Consider the following 19,209-nt stretch of genomic DNA (forward strand, 5'->3'; position numbering starts at 1 on the left):
CCAGGGAACCTGATGCTCTGTAAATCATCTGGCAAGGACACAAAGAAGTTGCAGGGAGGATGCTCTTCATGCATTCCCTACAGAAATCTTAAGCAGCAAACTTTTACAAATTAACAGAAAGAGCAATTTCCTTTAAAGCTACACCTGAAAAACTACATTAAACATGTTTGGAGTATATCTTAGCCTTAAGGCCAGCTAGCAAAGGACAGTCTGGTGTCACTACCACAAAAGTCATTTAATCTCTAAACCAGCATGGCTGCATTTAAGCTGCTTATAGGGAATGATCTCTTTCCCATCCTAACGTCCAGCTGGGCTCAGAAATTGTTTTGGACAGTAATTACGGGTGGAAAATATACCAGGGACCATTGTTGCAATTTAGCAGATTAGTCAGGCAAGTTTCAGTGCCCAGGAACACTCCCTGGTGCCACTGATACCGAGATAGACATAGCCTCAAGGAGCCTTCTGACAGCAAATATACTGGGCAATAGCATACTTCTGGTAGTTCTTCGAAGAAAAAAGCAGCTCAAGGGCTTTGCTGCATCTCATTCTCAGATTCACAATCAGACTGCAGCAGTTTTTAAATGTGGCAATCAACCCTTTAAAGAGCCTTCACCTCATTCTTTTCCATAACAAAAAATGAAGTGTTGACCATGTATTTTGTGATGTTCTCTTCATGCAGATGATTTGCAACAGGTTCCTTATGCCTGTGAGTTTTGTTTTGTTTTTTGTTTTGCTTTCAGCTATGTTAACAGCTGTGGGTCATATTCCAGTACTGGCACGAACCTCTGTGTGATCTTCCTAACAGCACTTTGTATTTCAGTCTAGTACTAGGGAAGTTTGGGGTTGATAAGGTAATTTTTTCAAGATAAAAGAAAGAAAAAAAAAAACCAAAACCCCAAAAAAACCTCAAAACAACAAAGAGAAAACTGAAGTGTAATTTCAAGTTTCCTCTATAATTTTCCACTAGATGATAGGCCACTGAAACTATGCATCTGAGCAAGCAAATTTTCTCATGATTTGTAAAGTTTTTCAGATGATTTAAAAAAACCTACTGGTACAAAACAGTGCACAGCCATTGACATCCATGTGTTTGCTGTTGTGATTAAAAGCCTGATAAGGAGTCACCTCCATTATAACAAAAAAGTCTGGAAAAAACCTTGACTTCTAATATCCCTATAGGCGAGCTGCTTCCAAGCCACTAAAATGGATATACATGCATCGTGAACATTCAGCTTTCCCACTCTTTAAAGACACAAGCGAGGTTGGTTCCTCCAAGAGCTTCTGAGCACAGAGTTTTGTGAGGCTGGTATAACTTTCCCATTCCCATGTGGAGGGGAAATCAACAAAACTCTGGGGCATCATTTCCCACATTCCTACAGCACAGATTTTGTTTCATTTTGAGGAGTCCCCTGAACTAGTGCTAGTTGAGGAGACTTTCACAAAATTTATCAGCTGTACTTAGCTAACAGAAGGGAACAGAAATGGGGCTGCTAGAAAAGCCACTAGGCTTCTGCCACACTTGGCCGTAACTGTCACTGGAATTGTGAAAACTGCAACTGACGATGGACCAACCGGCATGCAGTAGTTTTTTATATGGAGGTTGAGGCATGTTATGAGTTCATGGATGGAAATATTCTCACTTGAATAGTTTTAGGAGTTTAAAATTTTTATTCCACCACTGAAATGAAAAGTTTCTCTAAGAATCCTGATCTGGTTTTAGTGCAGATACTAGCAACTGTGGTCATCAGCAAGCACAGCTCTGAATTTTGCTACTTTTGGTAACACCATATACTGCAAATATTTCTTTGGGTTTGTTGGAACTATTTTCATTAGATATTTAAACTTAGTGCATCAACAGAATTGTTAACTGTTACGCTATTCTGAAGAATCATTCTCCACATATGCATAGCATAATGGTCTTAGTTGCTGCTCTTACTAGGTTTGCTCTTAAATTTTATATTCAGTGTTCATCTTAAAAGTCTTTCTTAATTCTGAATTACCTAATTATGTACTTGCCTGAAGTGGATTTTTTTATATGTTTAATATATGATGGTGGATTCTCCATTTCTCAAAGTAGACCAAGAGTCCTAGCTTTTTCACCATTCCATGAAAATGAATGTAAGTGATATATTCCCCAACTAAATTTTACAATATATCAGGAATAGATTGTCTCTAACATTAGTTCTAATACTGATGAATTTTTAAGGGATGTGCAATCTAAGGATGTTATATTACAAGGTACTAGTTGAATAAACGGTAGAATTTGCATTAAATTATTTGCTTTTCTTTTGAAAACGAAAGCATACACATCTGAAACAGAACTTTGTTTCTTCTCTGTGATCCTAAGGTTAAATAAAATGCACATATGCTTCCTATTTTATGACTAATACTATGATAAATTAAATCCTGCTTTAAAAATTGGTATGCTTACCCCATAAACAAGTTCTCCCACCATCCCATTCCAGATTTTTGTCTCTGGATCCCTTGCTCCATATTTTCCATCAGGAACAATGGCAATTTTGTACTTGATACCAATATGTTTTGCAATTTCTGACGCCAGATCTACACAGTATCCTTCAAACTTGTCATTCCCTTCAAACGTATCATGGTTTTTCTTGAACATAACATATGGGGCTTCCTATAATGAAAGAAGTAGAACTGTAAAGGAGAAGTATATCGAACATCCTCTGAAAAGTAACATGTCATCTACTCACTGAACAACACATATTTTATCAAAAGTTCATGGATAGTATTAGCACATTTAAATTAAAATGTATAAACAGAAACCCTTCTGGAAAGGTATACTTTCCAATGTAATATTTACATTATTTACACTGTATTTATTTTACAGTGTATTTATATATGCACACTGTAAATATTTCCATTTACATATTTACATTGTAATTTGGGTTATACATTTCACAAGATTTATTAACTTTACTAATTATGAACACAGAAACTATACAAAAATGCATATAAATTTTATATGAAAGACCTTAGTCCAGTATATGCTAAATTTAAAGCATGAAAAGAGGTTGAACCTATACAGTACAAATGAGTGTGGGATAATGCAAGGTATAATTTACACTTTTGACTGCAGTAAGTAAGCATATCCTGTAACATAGTGTGGTTACTGTCTGTGTAACTTCAGATACACAGCTTAAATGATCTGCTTTCTTGAGGTTTAGAATGCATAGTTACTAAGAGACTATCTACATTTTAGTGAGAACATAAAGATAGGTACATTCCTGAGGAAACACATAACTGCCCCTTTGAATAAACAGTGCAGATTCTGCAAGGTCTTTTAGGATGAATCTAAGCAATATGCATGAACAAGAATGGTATTAAGCTGACACTGACTTTACATGCTGTATGAAAAAGAAGTACCAAAATATTTTTGGATGGTGCCATTGAAAACAAGTAAAACCTGTCTCAAAAAGTGGATCCTACATTCCCTGTGTAAACCATACAATGACAATAGTGAACACTATGTGATTGGGAAATCAAGGTGACACTGGAAAAACAAGGTCATGTTTTTCTTTTTTGCTCTGTGTGGATTCAGACTTCAGCAATCATTACGTAAAACTATACTTTCTGGTGGTATTTTAAATTACTTCACACTGTTTATATTCATAGCCAGTTCCAGATAGAACACTTGTCATTAATGTCACCCTCTGTTTGAACTTACAGCACAAAATACGAACAACTTAAGTTTTTTCTGTGCTGGCCCTGGTGAGTGTTGCTTTTTTGACACTAATCACATCTTTTCTACATACATAATTAATACAAAAATAGAAATAAATGTAAATGTGTAGTCTGAGAGTATCTGCTTCATTGAAATGTCATCAACATCAGCTGTAGGCAACAGCAATTTTGTAACCTCTACTAGGTGTTTAACACTGAAGGATACGTGGCATTACATGTGCGATGGGGGACTGAATAAAACAATTTTCAGTGTGTCAGGTAAACTTTTCCTTTCGGACACCAAAATGTAGCTCCTATTAGTGGGGTGTGTATCCACACAAGAAGAACTTTATAGGCAAGCTGGAATAGTATGTTTAATTTATCAGGTGAAAAGGCATCTTACTCCCTGTAGTAACTATGCCCAGGACCCACCTCTGTATACAGATGGTAGAACAGTGCACTGTGTAGTGTGAATGAAGAAAGTTGTGTGGTATATTTACTTTAGTGTGAGAGAAAGGTCCCCAATTTAATTCAGCATGGTTTGGGAATGGGGAAGTCCTAATGTTTCCTTAAGACAGAATCAGGTATTGCAGGAATGTTTCACTCTCAGGTGTATTCCCAGAATACCTCTCCTCCTATCATCTCCTTATGTTATTCTCCGCTACGGACATGCCTCTTGGGGCCCCGTTCCCTTAGCAGTAATTCAGTGTTGGAGGCCATTGATGCGTTATGCTGGGCTGCATCAAAAGGAGCGTGGCCAGCAGGTCCAGGGAGGTGATTCTGTCCCTCTACTCTGCTCTCATGAGACCCCACCTGGTATACTGCATACAGCCCTGGGGCCCACAACACAGTAAGAAGGATGTGGACCTCTCATCTTACTGATTTAGAGCAAAATACAGCAAGGAACATCTCTTATAATGCAATTCTCTTATAGAAGAAGGTATTACCTCTTGCTATGACTGCTTTAAAAGGAGAAACAATAAAAGAAGCAGCAATAGGGTGAGATCTGCCAGTGTGAAACAATACAATTAAAAATAATGGGAGCACCTACTACCTTTTGTTTAGTATGTTGTCCTTTCCCTTCTATTTTACACAGAATAAATAAGTTTCTTTAATTGTTGTGCCTACTTTACCTGCCAAATAATGAGATGTTTTTTCAAAGTAGAAATTGATGGGGGAGGTGGGTAGGACTGAATGTGGCTTTCTGATAATGACTGTTTGCAAAAAAAAAAAAAAAAAAAAATCAAAAAGTAGCACTAGTTCTAAATTCTGTCCATTTCAGGATCTGGGGCTGTATCAAACTAATGAGGTGTGCTGATGTTATCATAATAACATCAGGGCACTGCAAGGCATGTTTTACTGGTTTGCTAACAAGCAACTTACACAGATGAACTTGCAAGGTCAGACTGCAAAGTCATGAAATAGAATCACAGAATCATAGAACACCTGATCAATAGCATGCACTCAGCCATATCTTGATGATCTTTTTTTATCCATGGCACGGAAAAAGGTGACTTTTTTCTGTATAATATAATTACAATAGCATTTTCTAAATCAGTAGCAATGTTAGTGTAACCATGCTAGTCTAAAGATACAAGAGATGCAAGACATCTATGGGGAGGTAATATCTTCTATTAGATCAGCTGAAATAGCTGAGAACAGTAGGTATACTTTTTCACTGTTTCTAGTTTTAGCCTCTTGTCTGACAAAAATATTACTTCTCTCCACCATCTTTGTATTATTTACCACATTTTTGAACTACAAACACTTAACCTACTGATGTAAAATGCAGGTTTGACTTACTGCTGAATGAGGTTTAACATGGCAATATTCACAAGATTTCAGCTGCTTAATAGTATTCTATAGGGTAGTGAATCAAGGAAAAGTCCACACTGAAATGATCAATGACTAGCACGGAACAGATATTTGAAATGGTGCAAGCTTTACTTATATAATTCACAATTTTATAACAATACTTAGCATTTGTAAATACAAGTTGATGTCTGCAACAATTACTTTTATAGATGTAAAACAAATCATTCCACCACGTTGCCACAAATTCATGTGTACAGTAATATGCTCACAACTGATGATTCATACTACAAGGGAAGCTTGAGAAAGTAGCTAACTCAAATACCAAATAGATCTGTGTTTGGCTTTCCTATTCTAAAGTTCATTTCAAAGTCTTTAAACACTGTAAAAATAATTTGTAAAAGTGACACATATTTGTGCAAGGAAATGTCTCATTTTTAGAACAGGAGTGGCACACATCATCACACTTTATTCTGAAAGAAACTTCTGTAGATGTCAATGGAAGCTTTTTTTGTGGTTTGGTTTGTTTTTTTTTCCTGAATAAAGTGTCCAGGATTCAGTTTGAAGTCTTTATTGTTGTCATGCAACAAACTTCACTGTATTCTCCAGTCTAATAAAGAATTTAATAAAATTTCTAATGAAAAAATATTCTTCTATTATGAGAAAGGTTATAGTTAGAATTTTTGAGGTAAGACTCCATCAAGAGTATATCTGTCAAAACAATGAGGATGGTACTCAGTTACCTAATGAAGGTTATCTGTCATCTGAGATGCCCTAAGGTAACCTGCTTGACCTCCAAGTGCCATCCTGCAGGTCCTTTGTGCTGCTCCTTTATGGATAGGTCTGATATTCTCAGTCTTAGGCATCCATCTATGGGACATTGAATCAGTTTCTAAATCTTAGTGGGCTTTCAGGAGAAATTATAAATTTGGGGCACAATTTATTCCACAGCCTGAAACAACACTATCAAAGACATCCAGATGGAGTGATTATATATGGCATAAGACAGGCAAATGTCATCCTGCCAGTGTAAGAAATGGGGAATAGGCAGTATATCCTAGAGCATCTTAAATGTCACTGAGTGGGCATTCATTCCGTGGGTAACTGAATCAGTACCCTTTGTAAAGTCACATTTAGGTGACTCAGTTGTGAACTGGATTCTGCCCTTGAAACTTAAGGTGCCAGACCATCCCATTAAAATATTGAGCTGTAAGCCACAACACAGATGCAGCTTATGCCCATCAAGCTTTCGTTCTAAAGGATTTTTGTGATTTTTAAGTTTTGCAGTCTCAGAGTAGGTACAGAGATGACTGGCTGTATCAGGAAATGGATTAGAGGGTTTGGAGTAGTCTTCCCAGCCTATTCCCTGACATTCTATCTCAGCAACTTGTCACTGTATTTCTCAATTTACTAAATTAGAGATAATCATTATTCCTAGCTGGGTAAACCACCCAGTGTTAGAGGAGGGCTGCACATAGCATTCCTTTTCCAGAAATACAGTGAGCCTACAGTGTACTTGGAGGTCGCAAGCCCTCCCTAGAGGAAATGCTTCTGCACACAGGTAGAAAACCAGTCCTTCCCAGACGGCCAGACATGCAGGGCACAGGTCTCTCCCAGGAACTATAAAAAGGAGGGCTGCACTGCAGCCCATGGAGTACACAGCATCAGCTGCCCCTACTGCCACCTTTCTCTGGGCTGCTCCTTCACTGCATTCTTAGCTGGAGATAGGTTTAGCGCCTATGTACTAAACCAAAACTGTAAATTCAATTCTACACGCTTTCACTATGTTACAAATGAACATAACATTTTGCCAAATAGACAACACTAAGTTCTTTGAGTGCAGAAATAATTCATTATAATGCATCTTCTATGCAGTAACCATACAGCCACATAACAGCACAGTAAGCATAGACACATAAAAACTGAAGAAACAGAGGGCAAATCAACTCGAGCTATTTGGCTTCAGGCAAAAATTAAAGCAAGCCATGCTGAAAACTTGTAAACTTACGCTGCCACGACACCTGTCTTCAAAGACTAAAAAGCCTGACAGCACTGGTTGCAGAAGCTTTTTGGTTTAATGTTGGAAAATATGCATGCAACCAAAATTATGTGTCATTTACAATGGTTGAACTTCCCTTCAATGTGAAGAGGGCAACGAAGAGGGGAAAAGTTGCTGTCTGGGATTTGCAACATGACTATAATACAAAGAAGAGCAAAAGAACAGGATTCTGAAAGTTATTCTAGTTAAATATATCTTTCCTTTGTGTGTGCAATCACATGCTTGTGGATACTAAGTACATTGTCCTGGCAGGCCAGTATTAAGAATCATGGTTCTCATCTGCCATCAGTATCATGTGTGCAGCTCCCAGTGGAGTTAATGGGAGGCAAGCATGAGAAGGCAGAATTCACCATATGTTCTTATTCAAACCAAATTCTGATATATTTCTCTTGCACTGTGTTTTTGAAACATTGAGAAGGGGACGCTTGTGGTCAAGAAGCAGTGCTGCTTTCAAATAACTGCATGTATCCCAAAGTGACATGCTGCCTAAAGATAGGCATGCTTTGGAATATTAATTCAGCTTTTTGGTTTTTAAAATGAACCCACCAGACCTTTCAATACAAGGACTGGAAAAGTTCTTTTGAAGATAACATTTATTATGCACATCAAAATGCTTCAATGCAAACAGGACAGGCAAGATAACACATTTTAAAAGCTTTCTTGTTTTCCTTTTTTTCCTTTCTGGCAGACAGGAACCTTTTATATTACTTTTCATTATTATTTTTCCTTGGTTCTCCTAAGCTTGGAGCTATTTATGGAAATTGCAGTATTCATGTATGGTAGCTTCAGTCAAAGATATCAGGATTGGTATGAGAGGAAAATTTCGACTGAAAGCTTGTTATTCACATCATTCTCTTCTCAGCTTGGCAAAGTTGAAGGATAACGTCATCTGTTCTAGACATTTCAGATTAGCCACAGAACTTTTCTTGGTGGTTCAGTGCCTGGTCATCCAGTCAGAGGAACAGTAATCCATATGGAAAAATTAGCTCAATGCTACTAGACTGGTGGTTAATACTTGAGCCTTAGTTAGGAATGTTCGCAGCATCTTGGGACTCTTTTCTTCCTTGATCAATTTCTTAAAATAGGATTCTTCATCAGAGGCTGAAAAGAGGAGGACTGTACTGAAGTATATTTTTTCCATCACCAAGTCTTTTTTTTTTTTTTTTTTTTAGGAAAATGATACACATATTTTAAATGTCCCATGCAAAAAAATAAAATAAAATAAAGTTACACAATTTGGTTAGGAGTTACATTCTGAATTCTTCTATAGTGGTTTGGTTGGTTTGCATCCTGGAATGATAATATACTTAATGTATAAATGCTCATACACCTGCCAGAAATCTGGTAACTAACTGCATTTTTGAGTATGAAAATGTCTTGACATTTCCTTTGAATCATTTTCAACTCCGTATTAACTTAGAAAAATTATTGGTTAACAACACATACAGACTATTCCTTCCCATTTGAGACACAGTTTATTCCAAAGGGTTAAAATGTCTTGTCTAAATGAAACAGGTGAAAAGGGCAGTGAACTGAGATGTAAAATCGTAAAAGCGGTCAGGTAAAGGTCACCCTTCGTCTGTTGACTTTGACAAACATCAGCTTAAAAGGGCATGTCAGACTTCAGAGGGAAAATTGTTAAATATTTTGTTTAAAACACAGATTTGTAAGAAACAATAGTTTTAAAAACTATGTATTAGAAATGTAAATGAATGAAGCAACTGCATTCTCCTCTGCAACTAGTCTTTAAAAACACCAACACTGGAAAATCAACCCCCAAGTCTATTTTGATTTTATTAAAATGGAAATTCTATTGAAATGCTGAATAAACATATTAATATCTTCAAATGCATCTACTAAATTAATTTTTTCATTCACATTTAAAAAAGATAATCCAGTTGTGATTAGATGACTGAATTATATTACTTAGAAGATTAGATTTTGCTAATGTCAATTCTGAATTTATAATATACCAATAAAAAGGGACACTGGCATTATAAACAGTTCATTTTATACTCTCTATTCAATTCTGTTATTTAGAGGTTTTGTGTTTTTTCCTTTTTCCCAATTTCTTGTGGGTCAAGGTTTATCAATTAGAGGTTGAAAGAATTCACTTGCGTTTCTGAGATTTTAGTAAAAAATGGAAAAGACTGAATAAAGGAAAAAAATTACTGCAACTCAACTGTAAAACCCTGATTTCAAGTGAATCATTACATTAAATCCATTAAAAAAATAAATCTGTACAGATATAACAGTCAAGATAATTAAGATATATGGCTTTCACCCTCCAACTGGCAGACTAAATTAGACCATAAATAGAAATGAGATAGTGTCACACAGCAGTATAAGCATCAAAAAAAGAAACACCTTACCAAAATTGTAGTGACAACTACTGTTCTGTTCTCAATGGCTGAAGTGTCATTTCCAAGTGTAGGTTCATGCTGAATCAAAACTAATTTATCCATGTCATTCCAGTAACCAACCTGCAAAACAAGATGTATATAATTTACAGTAGAAAAGTTTACATTCTGTACAATTACAAATATAAATGATCATAAGAGCAACAGAGTGATCTGAAGAATCAAAGGAAATGCTGTCATGCTCATAGCCAGGTGCACGGTGGTATGTATCTAACCTTTGGGTGTACTATCTTGCACCACTGCCGCACAGCCAGATGTGGTACCACTGCCACTCAGCTGTTCCTGAATGATCTGAGCTACTTATTACAACCAGAGGCACAATTTAAATCCCATTTTCACTAGTTTGAAGCCTTCCTGAGACATAAATGAGATATGATAATTTTTGCTTTCCAAGAGAAAATTTTCATTCATTAATCCTCCAGATCTTCTGAGGTCTTAGATGGAGGAGTGAAAGACACTTGGATGACAGCTTTGCAATTCAATTGCTTATCTCAATTCCCTGCTCCATCGTGGGCCTCCCAGGAGACCCCAGCCCAGGGACTTACACTAGGTTCGTTCCACCTAACTGCTGGCATTGACCTTTAAGCACCTACATTAGAAGCCATGTTATTAAAGCTTTCTTTACGCTCACTGGACAGACAGGCACCACCAGACAGTGACTCAGCTCATGCAGAATAAGCACCCTTCCTAGAAAAGTGCTTGCTTTCCCTGTTGACACAAAAGCATGGTGAGAGTAACTTCGCTTTAAAAGTATCTCTGCTAAGTGCCTAAAGGGAGGTGGAAAAAATCAAGTTTTCCTCTCCCTGGATGCATTTAGGCTGCCATGACCCTCTCCAGAGCAGCCTCACAGTGAAACAGCTGCCTTTTTCATTGCTGGCAATAACTAGACCCAGGTTTGAATCACTAGTTCTTGTATTCCCACAGAGAGAAAAAATCCACCCTCCCTTTTCCCTTTCTTGCCATTCTCTTTTCTGCAGCTAGATCATGGTTGTCTGTGGACCCTCTGACAGGTTCCTGGGTAATGGCTGTTCCTCTGACCCAGCGCTGACAACTCAGCTCCTTGTCAAACAGACAACAGGAACACAAACATGTCAGTAGAACAGTGCTCTAATCCCAGCCAAAGAGGCTCTCCAGGTTGCTGAGAACCTAATGAATTAAGAGACTGATCTTTTTTCCCAGGAAAGATGCAGACAGTAGTAGTGATCTTAAAAAGTTCCTATCAATTCAACCTGGCACAGCTCACTTTTCAGAAGCACCTGGGGACCAGTCACCAGCAGCTGCCCCTTCCCTTCATCCTTGATTAATCAGGAGTTCATGAGACCAAGAGCTGGGAGAGAGAAATGCCTTGTCGATCTTAACAGAAAAAGAAAGGGACTTTTAGCAGAAAGCCCCAGTGTAACTCCAGTGCTAGTGGACAGTCTGTGCCTTGGATGAAAAGACTTCAGTATGATGGGAACTGGCTAGATGATTAGATCAGTTATACAGCCAATATTGTTTCTAACATTATTGTGGAACCAAACTAAAATTCACCATCACACAGGATTCTGCCTCTATGACATGGAGAAACACCAGTGATGTGATATGAGAGACTAGAAGTGCAGGGGAGTGTTTTTAGTTCCTGGTCTCATATAAAGCATCCTGCATATTCTTAAAACAGCCAACCTTCCTCTTAATTTTTACATTTACTATTTCATTCATTTCCTTTTCTGAAAAAAAAAAAAAATAAAAAAAAAAAATGGAGAGGCAAGTCATTTTAGCAGTCCCTAAAGCAGTGTGCAGAAATACTCACCACAGAGATTACAAATACATGAAGTAATTCATTATGAGTGAGTGAGACTGAATATGCGTGAGGTTTTTTTCGTTTTGTTTTGGGTTGTTGGTTTTTTTTATTAGTGAAGCAAACAAGCACAAACTCTTCCTGCTTAGAACTTCTGTCATACTTGGTTGAATGTTCTTTTTCTCTTTGCAATTGCTACTACAGCACAGGAGCCTTGATTTAGCTGTCTGCAGCTAACAAGAAGCTTCAGCATTGCTGATAGAGTGGAGAGGAAGTTTTTCTTCCAAGTAAGATGCACTAACAAATATTCTTTTTCATCCTGACAACCACAGAGTCACAGATACAATTGATAATTGAAAATGTCAAGTTCTTGTCAAAAACTGTGACCAGCTAAAGGCAGAATATGTACACCAAAACCTGGCAGTTTGGGAAGCTCATTATAGTAGTGAATGATTGTTTTCCGTTGTGCAATTCCTTGCTTCTGGTAAGTTGAGAAGGAAAGCAGAAAATGAATGATGTATTGTGTTATAAAAGTAAGTACCATATGAAAATGCAGACAGAGATAGAGGAGGTTTTTGAGGAATGGTAAGCCTTTTTAAAAAGAATCTTAGTTTGTGTGCAAGGGTGTGAGCTTGCATGTGTGCATCTCAAACCTGTGCTAAAGGAACTCCAGAACTGGATTACTGAGTAAATATACAGAAGATATATCATGACACTGGTGTAAGTATACAGATTCACAGTCACGGTGGGAACACTAAATAGCAATATGCTTTCCTACAAATACATCAAATCCCCAAGGAAAAAAAGTCCTCAAAGGATAGGATCGAATTCAGCTGTTAAAGCATATCCAATTCTATCTGGATTGCAATTGGACTGCATAGCAGTCACATACACTTATGCAGAGGTTGAATTTGTATTTTAGGAAACAATATTTCAAAAAAATCTGCCTCAAAGTAAGTCTGTCGCAGAAGTTTGTCATTTGGATGAATACTGTTATTTCTGAAAGCCTGTGTGCCTTGTAGCAACCACTGAGGTGCTTCTGGTGAAGCATGCAAATCACTAAGGGCAACAGAACACTCAAAATTTTGGATAAATAATTTCATTTTAGTTGCCCAAGTTGGAATATAGAAGCCAAATCCTAGACTGTCTTGTGCATATACATGCATATGTATATACTTTGTTTACTTTTTTTTTCTAATCTTGGTGACATGATGAATGATGAATGAGAGAATCACAGAGTGAGTGAGGAGGGAAGGGACCACCCCACTGCACAACCTAGAGCCAGTTGCCCAAGACCATGTCTGGATTGCTTCTGAATATCTCCAAGGATGGAGACTCCACAACCTCCCTGGGCAACCTGTGCTAGCACCTGGTTACCTTCAAAGTAAAGAAGTGTTTCCTGATGTTCAGAAGGCACCTTCTGTGTTTCAGTTTGCACCCACTGCCTTTGACCCTCTGCCTGGGCACCAATGAAAAGAGCTTGGCTCAATCTTCTTTGCGCCCTCCCTTCAGGTATTTGTACACATTGATATGATCCCCCCTGAGTCTTTTACAGGCTGAACAGCCCCAGCTCCCACAGAAGAGGCACTCCAGTCCCTTAATCGTATTTGTGGCCCTTCGCTGTACTCTCTCCAGTACATCCATGTCTTGTACTGAGGAGCCCAGATCTGGACACAGCACTCCAGGTGTAGTCTCACCAATGATGAGGAGAGGGGAAGGATCACCTCCCTCAACTTGCTGCCAATACTTAGTCTAATGCAGCCCAGGATACCATCTGCCTTCCTTGCTGCATGGGCACATTACTGGCTTATGTTCTACTTGGTGTGCACCAGGACCCCCAATACCTTTCTGCAAAGCTACTTTTCAGCTGTGCGGCTGTCAGCATACACTGGTTCCTGGGATTGTACCTTCCCAGCTGCAGGACTTTATACTTCTCCTTGATGAAATTCATGAGGTTCCTGTCAGCCCATTTCTCCAGCCTGTCAAGGTCCCTCTGGATGGCGGCACAACCCCCTGCCATATCAGCCACTCCTCCCAGTTTGGTGTCATCAGCAAACTTGCTGGTGGTACATTCTGTCCCAGATCCAGATCATTAATGAAGACGTTAAATGGGACTGGATTCAGTTTTGATCCCTGGGTTAGAGTTACTGGCCTCCAATTAGACTTCAGAGCACTGATCACCACCCCCTGTGCCTGGCCCTTCAGCCAGGTTTCAATCTACCTCACTGTCTGCTTATCCAGCCCATACACCAATAGTTTCTCTAGTACTATTCACAATACGGTGTCAAAGGCCTTAGTGAAGTCCAGATAGACAATATCCACTGCTGTCCCCTCATCTATGAGGCCAGTCACTTCATTGTAGAAATTTATCAAGTTGATCAAGCATAACTTCCTGCTGGAGAAGTCAGCAATGCTGACTACTCATGATTATTTTCTTGTCTTTAATGTGCCTGGAAATGGTTTCAAAGAATAGCTGCTCCATCACATTTCCAGGAATCTACATGCAGTTCCCTGGGTTCTCCTTGAAGAAAGGAGTACTTTCCTCCAGTCTTTGGGCACTTCTCCCAGTTGCCATGACCAACCAAAGATTATTGAGAGCATTCTCGCAATGACATCTGCCACCTCTATCAGCACTTGCGGGTACACCCCATAAGGTCCCATGGACCTGTGCATGTCCAGTTTGCTGAAGTATTCCCTGACCTGATCCTCTTCCATAAAGGGTACATCTTCCTCGCTCCATCTTTTCTCTCTTGTCTCTAGCACCTGGGACTCCCAAAGGCTGGTCTTGCTAGTAAAGAGTGAGGCAAAGAAGGCATTCAGTACCTCAGCCTTTTCCATGTCCTCTGTACTGAGGTCCTCTGTCTCATCAAGCAAAGAACCCACATTTTCTCTAGTTGTCCTTTTGTCACATGTGTACAGCTCTTCTTATCAGATTCAATTCCATTTGGGCTGTAGCTCTCCTAACTTCATCCTTGGACGATCAGACAATGTTTCTGTATTCCTCCAAGGTTACCCATCCTTGCTTCCAATCTCTGTACGCATACTTTTTGTGTCTCAGTTTGGCTAGCAGCTCTTTGTTCATCCATCCAAGTATCCTAGCATTTTTGCCTGAGTTCTCATTTTTTGGGATGGAATTCTCTTGAGCTTGGAGAAGGCAATCCTTGAAAATTAAGCAGGTGTCTTAGGCATCTTTTACCTCTAGGGCCTTACCCCGTATCTTCCAAGCAGACCTTTGACCTTCACATCCCCAACAAGCCCCTCCTCATTGGTAAGTAGGAAGTCTAGCAGAGCACCTTTCCTTGTTGGCTCCTCTATACCTTGGAGGAATAATTCTTGTCAATGGACTCCAGGAACCTCCTGGACTGCTTATATCCTGCTGTGTTGTCTCACCAGCACATATTAGGGTGTTTGAAGTCCCTCATGATGACTAGGACCTGTGAATATGATGCTGCTCCTATCTGTCTGTAGAGGGCCTCATCCACTTGTTCTTCAGGTGTCCTAGAGCAGACACCCTTTAAAACACCACCTTGACCTGTTGTCTCTCTAATCCCAACCCATAAACTCTCAGCTGGCTTCTCATCCATCCCCAGGAAGAAATCCACGCATTCCAGCTGCTCTCTTATGTAAATGGCAGCCCCTTCTCTCATCTTTCCTGCTTGTCTTTCCTAATGAGCCTGTATCCCTTGATAGCAACACTCCAGTCACAAGAGCCATCCCGCTACATCTCTGTGATCCTTCTCACACCCTTTCCTCTCACCAGCAGGTTTTGTTACTGTTCTGCAGATAAGAACTAAGTAAAAAGTGCTGCATAAATGACACTAATATGAGCACTGGCTATTGTTTCCCTTTTACGAAACTATATGGAAGCCTGCCTCTGACTAGCTGTGCCAGTTTGTAATGCTCTCTTCACATCCTTAGAGCTGTGGTTAACAAAAATCACTTTTCTGAAGATTAGAGGCATGCGTTACTCTGACTGGAAAGGCTAGTCCTGAGAAGATATTGCTGGGTGACTCATAAATCATGTTATGTAGGACATGAGAAGAAGACATTAAAAGCAAAGGCCTCTTAGTTCAATTAAGTATAGCCATTTCTCACATATTATATAGGATTTGTCAGGCTGGAGCACAGAATTGGTCCAATGATCACATATAAAATACTATGCAATACATGAGAAGTAAATTCTTGTGAGCAGCCAGATATGTCAAAGCTGTTACAGCTTGTTGTATCAGATAGGTAACGGCTTAAGAGTGGCAGAGAGGCATGCCCGAAAAGGTAATAAAAGCAGCTTAGGACTCTAGCATAGCCCAGACATAACTCCTCTATTTGCAGCCACATTCCCCTTAAATTGCAGGCAAGAGGAGAGGGTGGGGGCATATCTGCAGTGGTGCCAGCCAGTCATCTCTCCCAAAACAGATGACAAATATTGTAACAGGAACAACAGGCCACTTCTGACAGTTTGCTGCCCAGCAAATTCCCTGATGAGTTAATGATGTTGTGACCTAATTAGTCACATCTTTTCTACCTTGCTTTTCCTCCTGTACAACTGGGAATAGAGGATGGAAAGGTCGTATTTCAGCACTTGCTTTTGATACACCCCAGCCACCCGCAGACCCTCCTAGCTGCTGATAGTGCAGCGTGGAGCCAGGAAAGGAGCAGGAGTGGCAGCAAGGTCAGACATATTGCCTGGCAGGAGACGCTGGGCTTCCCAGGAGAGAAGGAAGACAGATTCATCTTTCCCAATTTATTCTTCAGCCATCTGTCATAATTTCAAAAGGCAACTGCACCAACAGGCACATGCTTTGCTTTGGTCTACTGCTCTATACTGTGATATACTGGCAATTTTTTCATCCCAATGTGTAATACTGCTCTGGGTCTGTAGTTTTAATACTCTGCCTCCTCATCACTGTGGTATGTAACTGTCTTCAAGGATACACAGTTCACCTGTGGTACTATTTCCTGGGCTTGTCACCTCTGGCCCAACAGCAGAAGACTACTTAATTCAATTCTGATTGCCTTGGCCACTGAAGTGGCCATGATTCTCCTGTTCAACATCAGCTTCTCACTTTTTCTTGTTCTGATGACCTCTCCAACAAAATAGGCCACAGCGCTTCCAAAGGAAATAAAATCCTTGAGCCTGAGTACATTTTCTGCTCTTTATTTGTTTTATATACTATGAAAAATGGAAAAATCTCAACACAGAAGAGAAAGGGTTAACAAAGTACCCAGGCTTATCTTTTCAAAGTGATTAGGGTGAGTGATATGCTATGCGCATTCGGACACAGAGGATCTGCTTAGACATATTAATGTGCATTTGCCTAAACTGCTTACCAGCAACTAATCAAGCACACAGGATAAGACACCGCAATTAATTTCAGAAAATATAAGTATTCAGGGGATCGTCTCTTCCTCCTCTCTCCTCTTCTCTCCTTTCCCCCTTAAAAGCCCTGTGTTGGTTACAGCCTATGATTCAGGTTTACACAGAACATACAAATTACCCCACCTAAAAATACCAGCAATTTGCAAGATAGAAATCTTTGGGTAAGGTATCAGAAATATCTATTATTCAGAGTTCTGACCATTTTTCATTAGCCAGCAGCCTAGCAACATGCCATCCAGTTGGTTTTCATTAGTATGCCTGACTGACTGACATCCCACCACTCCAAGATGCACACTTGTTTTTGTGTTCCCCAATTTGTTGCACTGAATAATAGTATCTATCTACTGGAAAATGTAGTTTAAATCTGCTTTCACCAGAAATATTATCCATGTATTCAATATATTTTTTTAAATCATACAGAGTGCAGATTAATATGTCTGCATAATCATTTCATCATAGACAACTCACTCATATGACATCAGGATAGTAAACACTCTGGGCACATACCTTCCGAGGGCCCGTGTTTTTCAGCTCAAAGACATCCATGGTGTAGTTGACTCTGCGACCATAGTGGTCAAACTGAACATTTCCTGTCAATCCTTGTATTCGAACCTACAAATGAAAGAGAAAGTATCATGAAGATCCAACTTTATATTCCTTATTCCAAATGTCACAGAGCAGCACAAGTTGCCCTGGCTATGTCCTTAGACTACCGTAACAACACTACTGTAGAATAGTCAGTCATTATAAAGCAAAATGTTGGCTACTTTTTCTATGTATTTTTTTTCTTGTCAAACCATGCTCAAAAATAGGGTTAGATATGCCAGTATCTAAGTGCTAACAGACACACAATGGACCTTCCCTTCTTTCATGCCGTGCAGCTCAACACCTTCCAGCTGCAGCTGCTAAAGAGACGTACATTTTTTACCATTCTCACCACTCGGGCAGAGTATTTTGGATCACGTGAAATAAACCCAAAGGATGATTGGCCTGAGCTCATGTATCTTCTTAGCTCACACTTTGGTGGATTAAATGTACAAATTGAGCATAAACTGCTCATTAAGGTAAACTTCACAACAACCCTAGCCTCAGCAAAGCAGTTTACTATAACAGAAAATGGATGACATGCATAGGGCCTGAAAAAAGTGTTTTCCAAGTGGAGAAGGACAGATATAAAGGCATAAGATTGGCTGTGGCAATTTTCCACCACCTGTGTCTCAGCTGAAACCAGAACTCTCTGTTTTTCTTTCAGTGCTATACTGCTTCACAGAGGGATACCAAAACTGTGGTTCTCATCCCAAAGAAGTCATTGCCGTATTGTTGCTGGCTTTGATTGTATCAGGATCTGGTCATGCAAACCTCTTTGGCCAGGTTTAAAGGCTCATGCTATCTGCCTGAACACAGAAGCTTGACTTCATGCTTCTCTCAATTGTTACAGATCTGTGGATCTGTACAGAGTATGTGAAGCATACAAAATGCTTTATTTCTCTCCCTAAGAGTCAGGATGTGGATTTAAACCACTTACTCTTTCCCTCTGTCCATTTCTATCATCTCTGTGGATTTTTCTCCAGGACTGAAGCCTTGGCTTCGAGGCACAGAGCTGCCAGCTCTGTCAGCAGTCACTTCTCCTCAGCAGTTTCTCCTGAGTGGAGCCTGCTCATTTGCAATGATTTACATTCTACTGCAGGATTTTGATTTTTCTTACTGCCCCATTCAAAGGAAAGGCTAAATCATCTTGACAGAAATCTGGAACTTTCTAGGCATCCATATTCATTGGGAATTCAAAATCCTGACATAAGAGAAAAATACCACTGGGTTATTTCTTTTTAAGGAAAAAAATACTACCTATGTGATTTCCCTGGGAAAAATTTACTTTTATTCAAGACAATAGAAACATATTTGAAAGGTTATATTATGTAGCTATACCATTTTCCTTAAATGACAATATCTGTACATCCAAGTTATACACAAAACAGCAAATGAGCTCACCAGTTCAGTGGAGGAAGTCCCAGCTATCTTAATAAAAATAATAGTAGTTTCAAATAGTAGTAGTAGCCCTCTTCCTTCATTCCAATTTATA

General features: G+C 39.3%; 1 protein-coding gene across 12 annotated transcripts in view; it reads right to left on the reverse strand.

Annotated features, from left to right (window-relative positions):
- GRIA4 (glutamate ionotropic receptor AMPA type subunit 4) overlaps positions 1-19,209 on the reverse strand; it is a 215,589-nt gene that overhangs the window by 52,537 nt on the left and 143,843 nt on the right. For 11 of the 12 annotated variants that reach the window (XR_003989982.2, XR_003989983.1, XM_030475921.1 and 8 more), the window contains exons 8-10: positions 17,637-17,741; positions 9,928-10,038; positions 2,432-2,638 (exon numbers count right to left, since the gene is read on the reverse strand). Coding sequence is in view for 10 of the 12 variants with exons in the window: in XM_030475921.1 (XP_030331781.1) it covers positions 2,432-2,638; positions 9,928-10,038; positions 17,637-17,741 (423 nt within the window). In the remaining 2 variants the exon portion in view is untranslated. Of the gene's footprint in view, positions 1-2,431; positions 2,639-8,130; positions 8,657-9,927; positions 10,039-17,636; positions 17,742-19,209 lie in introns of those variants that run through there. The other variant, XM_030475933.1, reaches the window with a different exon arrangement.

This window comes from Strigops habroptila, chromosome 2 (assembly GCF_004027225.2).
Source record: "Strigops habroptila isolate Jane chromosome 2, bStrHab1.2.pri, whole genome shotgun sequence".
Classification (NCBI taxonomy): Eukaryota; Metazoa; Chordata; class Aves; order Psittaciformes; family Psittacidae; genus Strigops; species Strigops habroptila.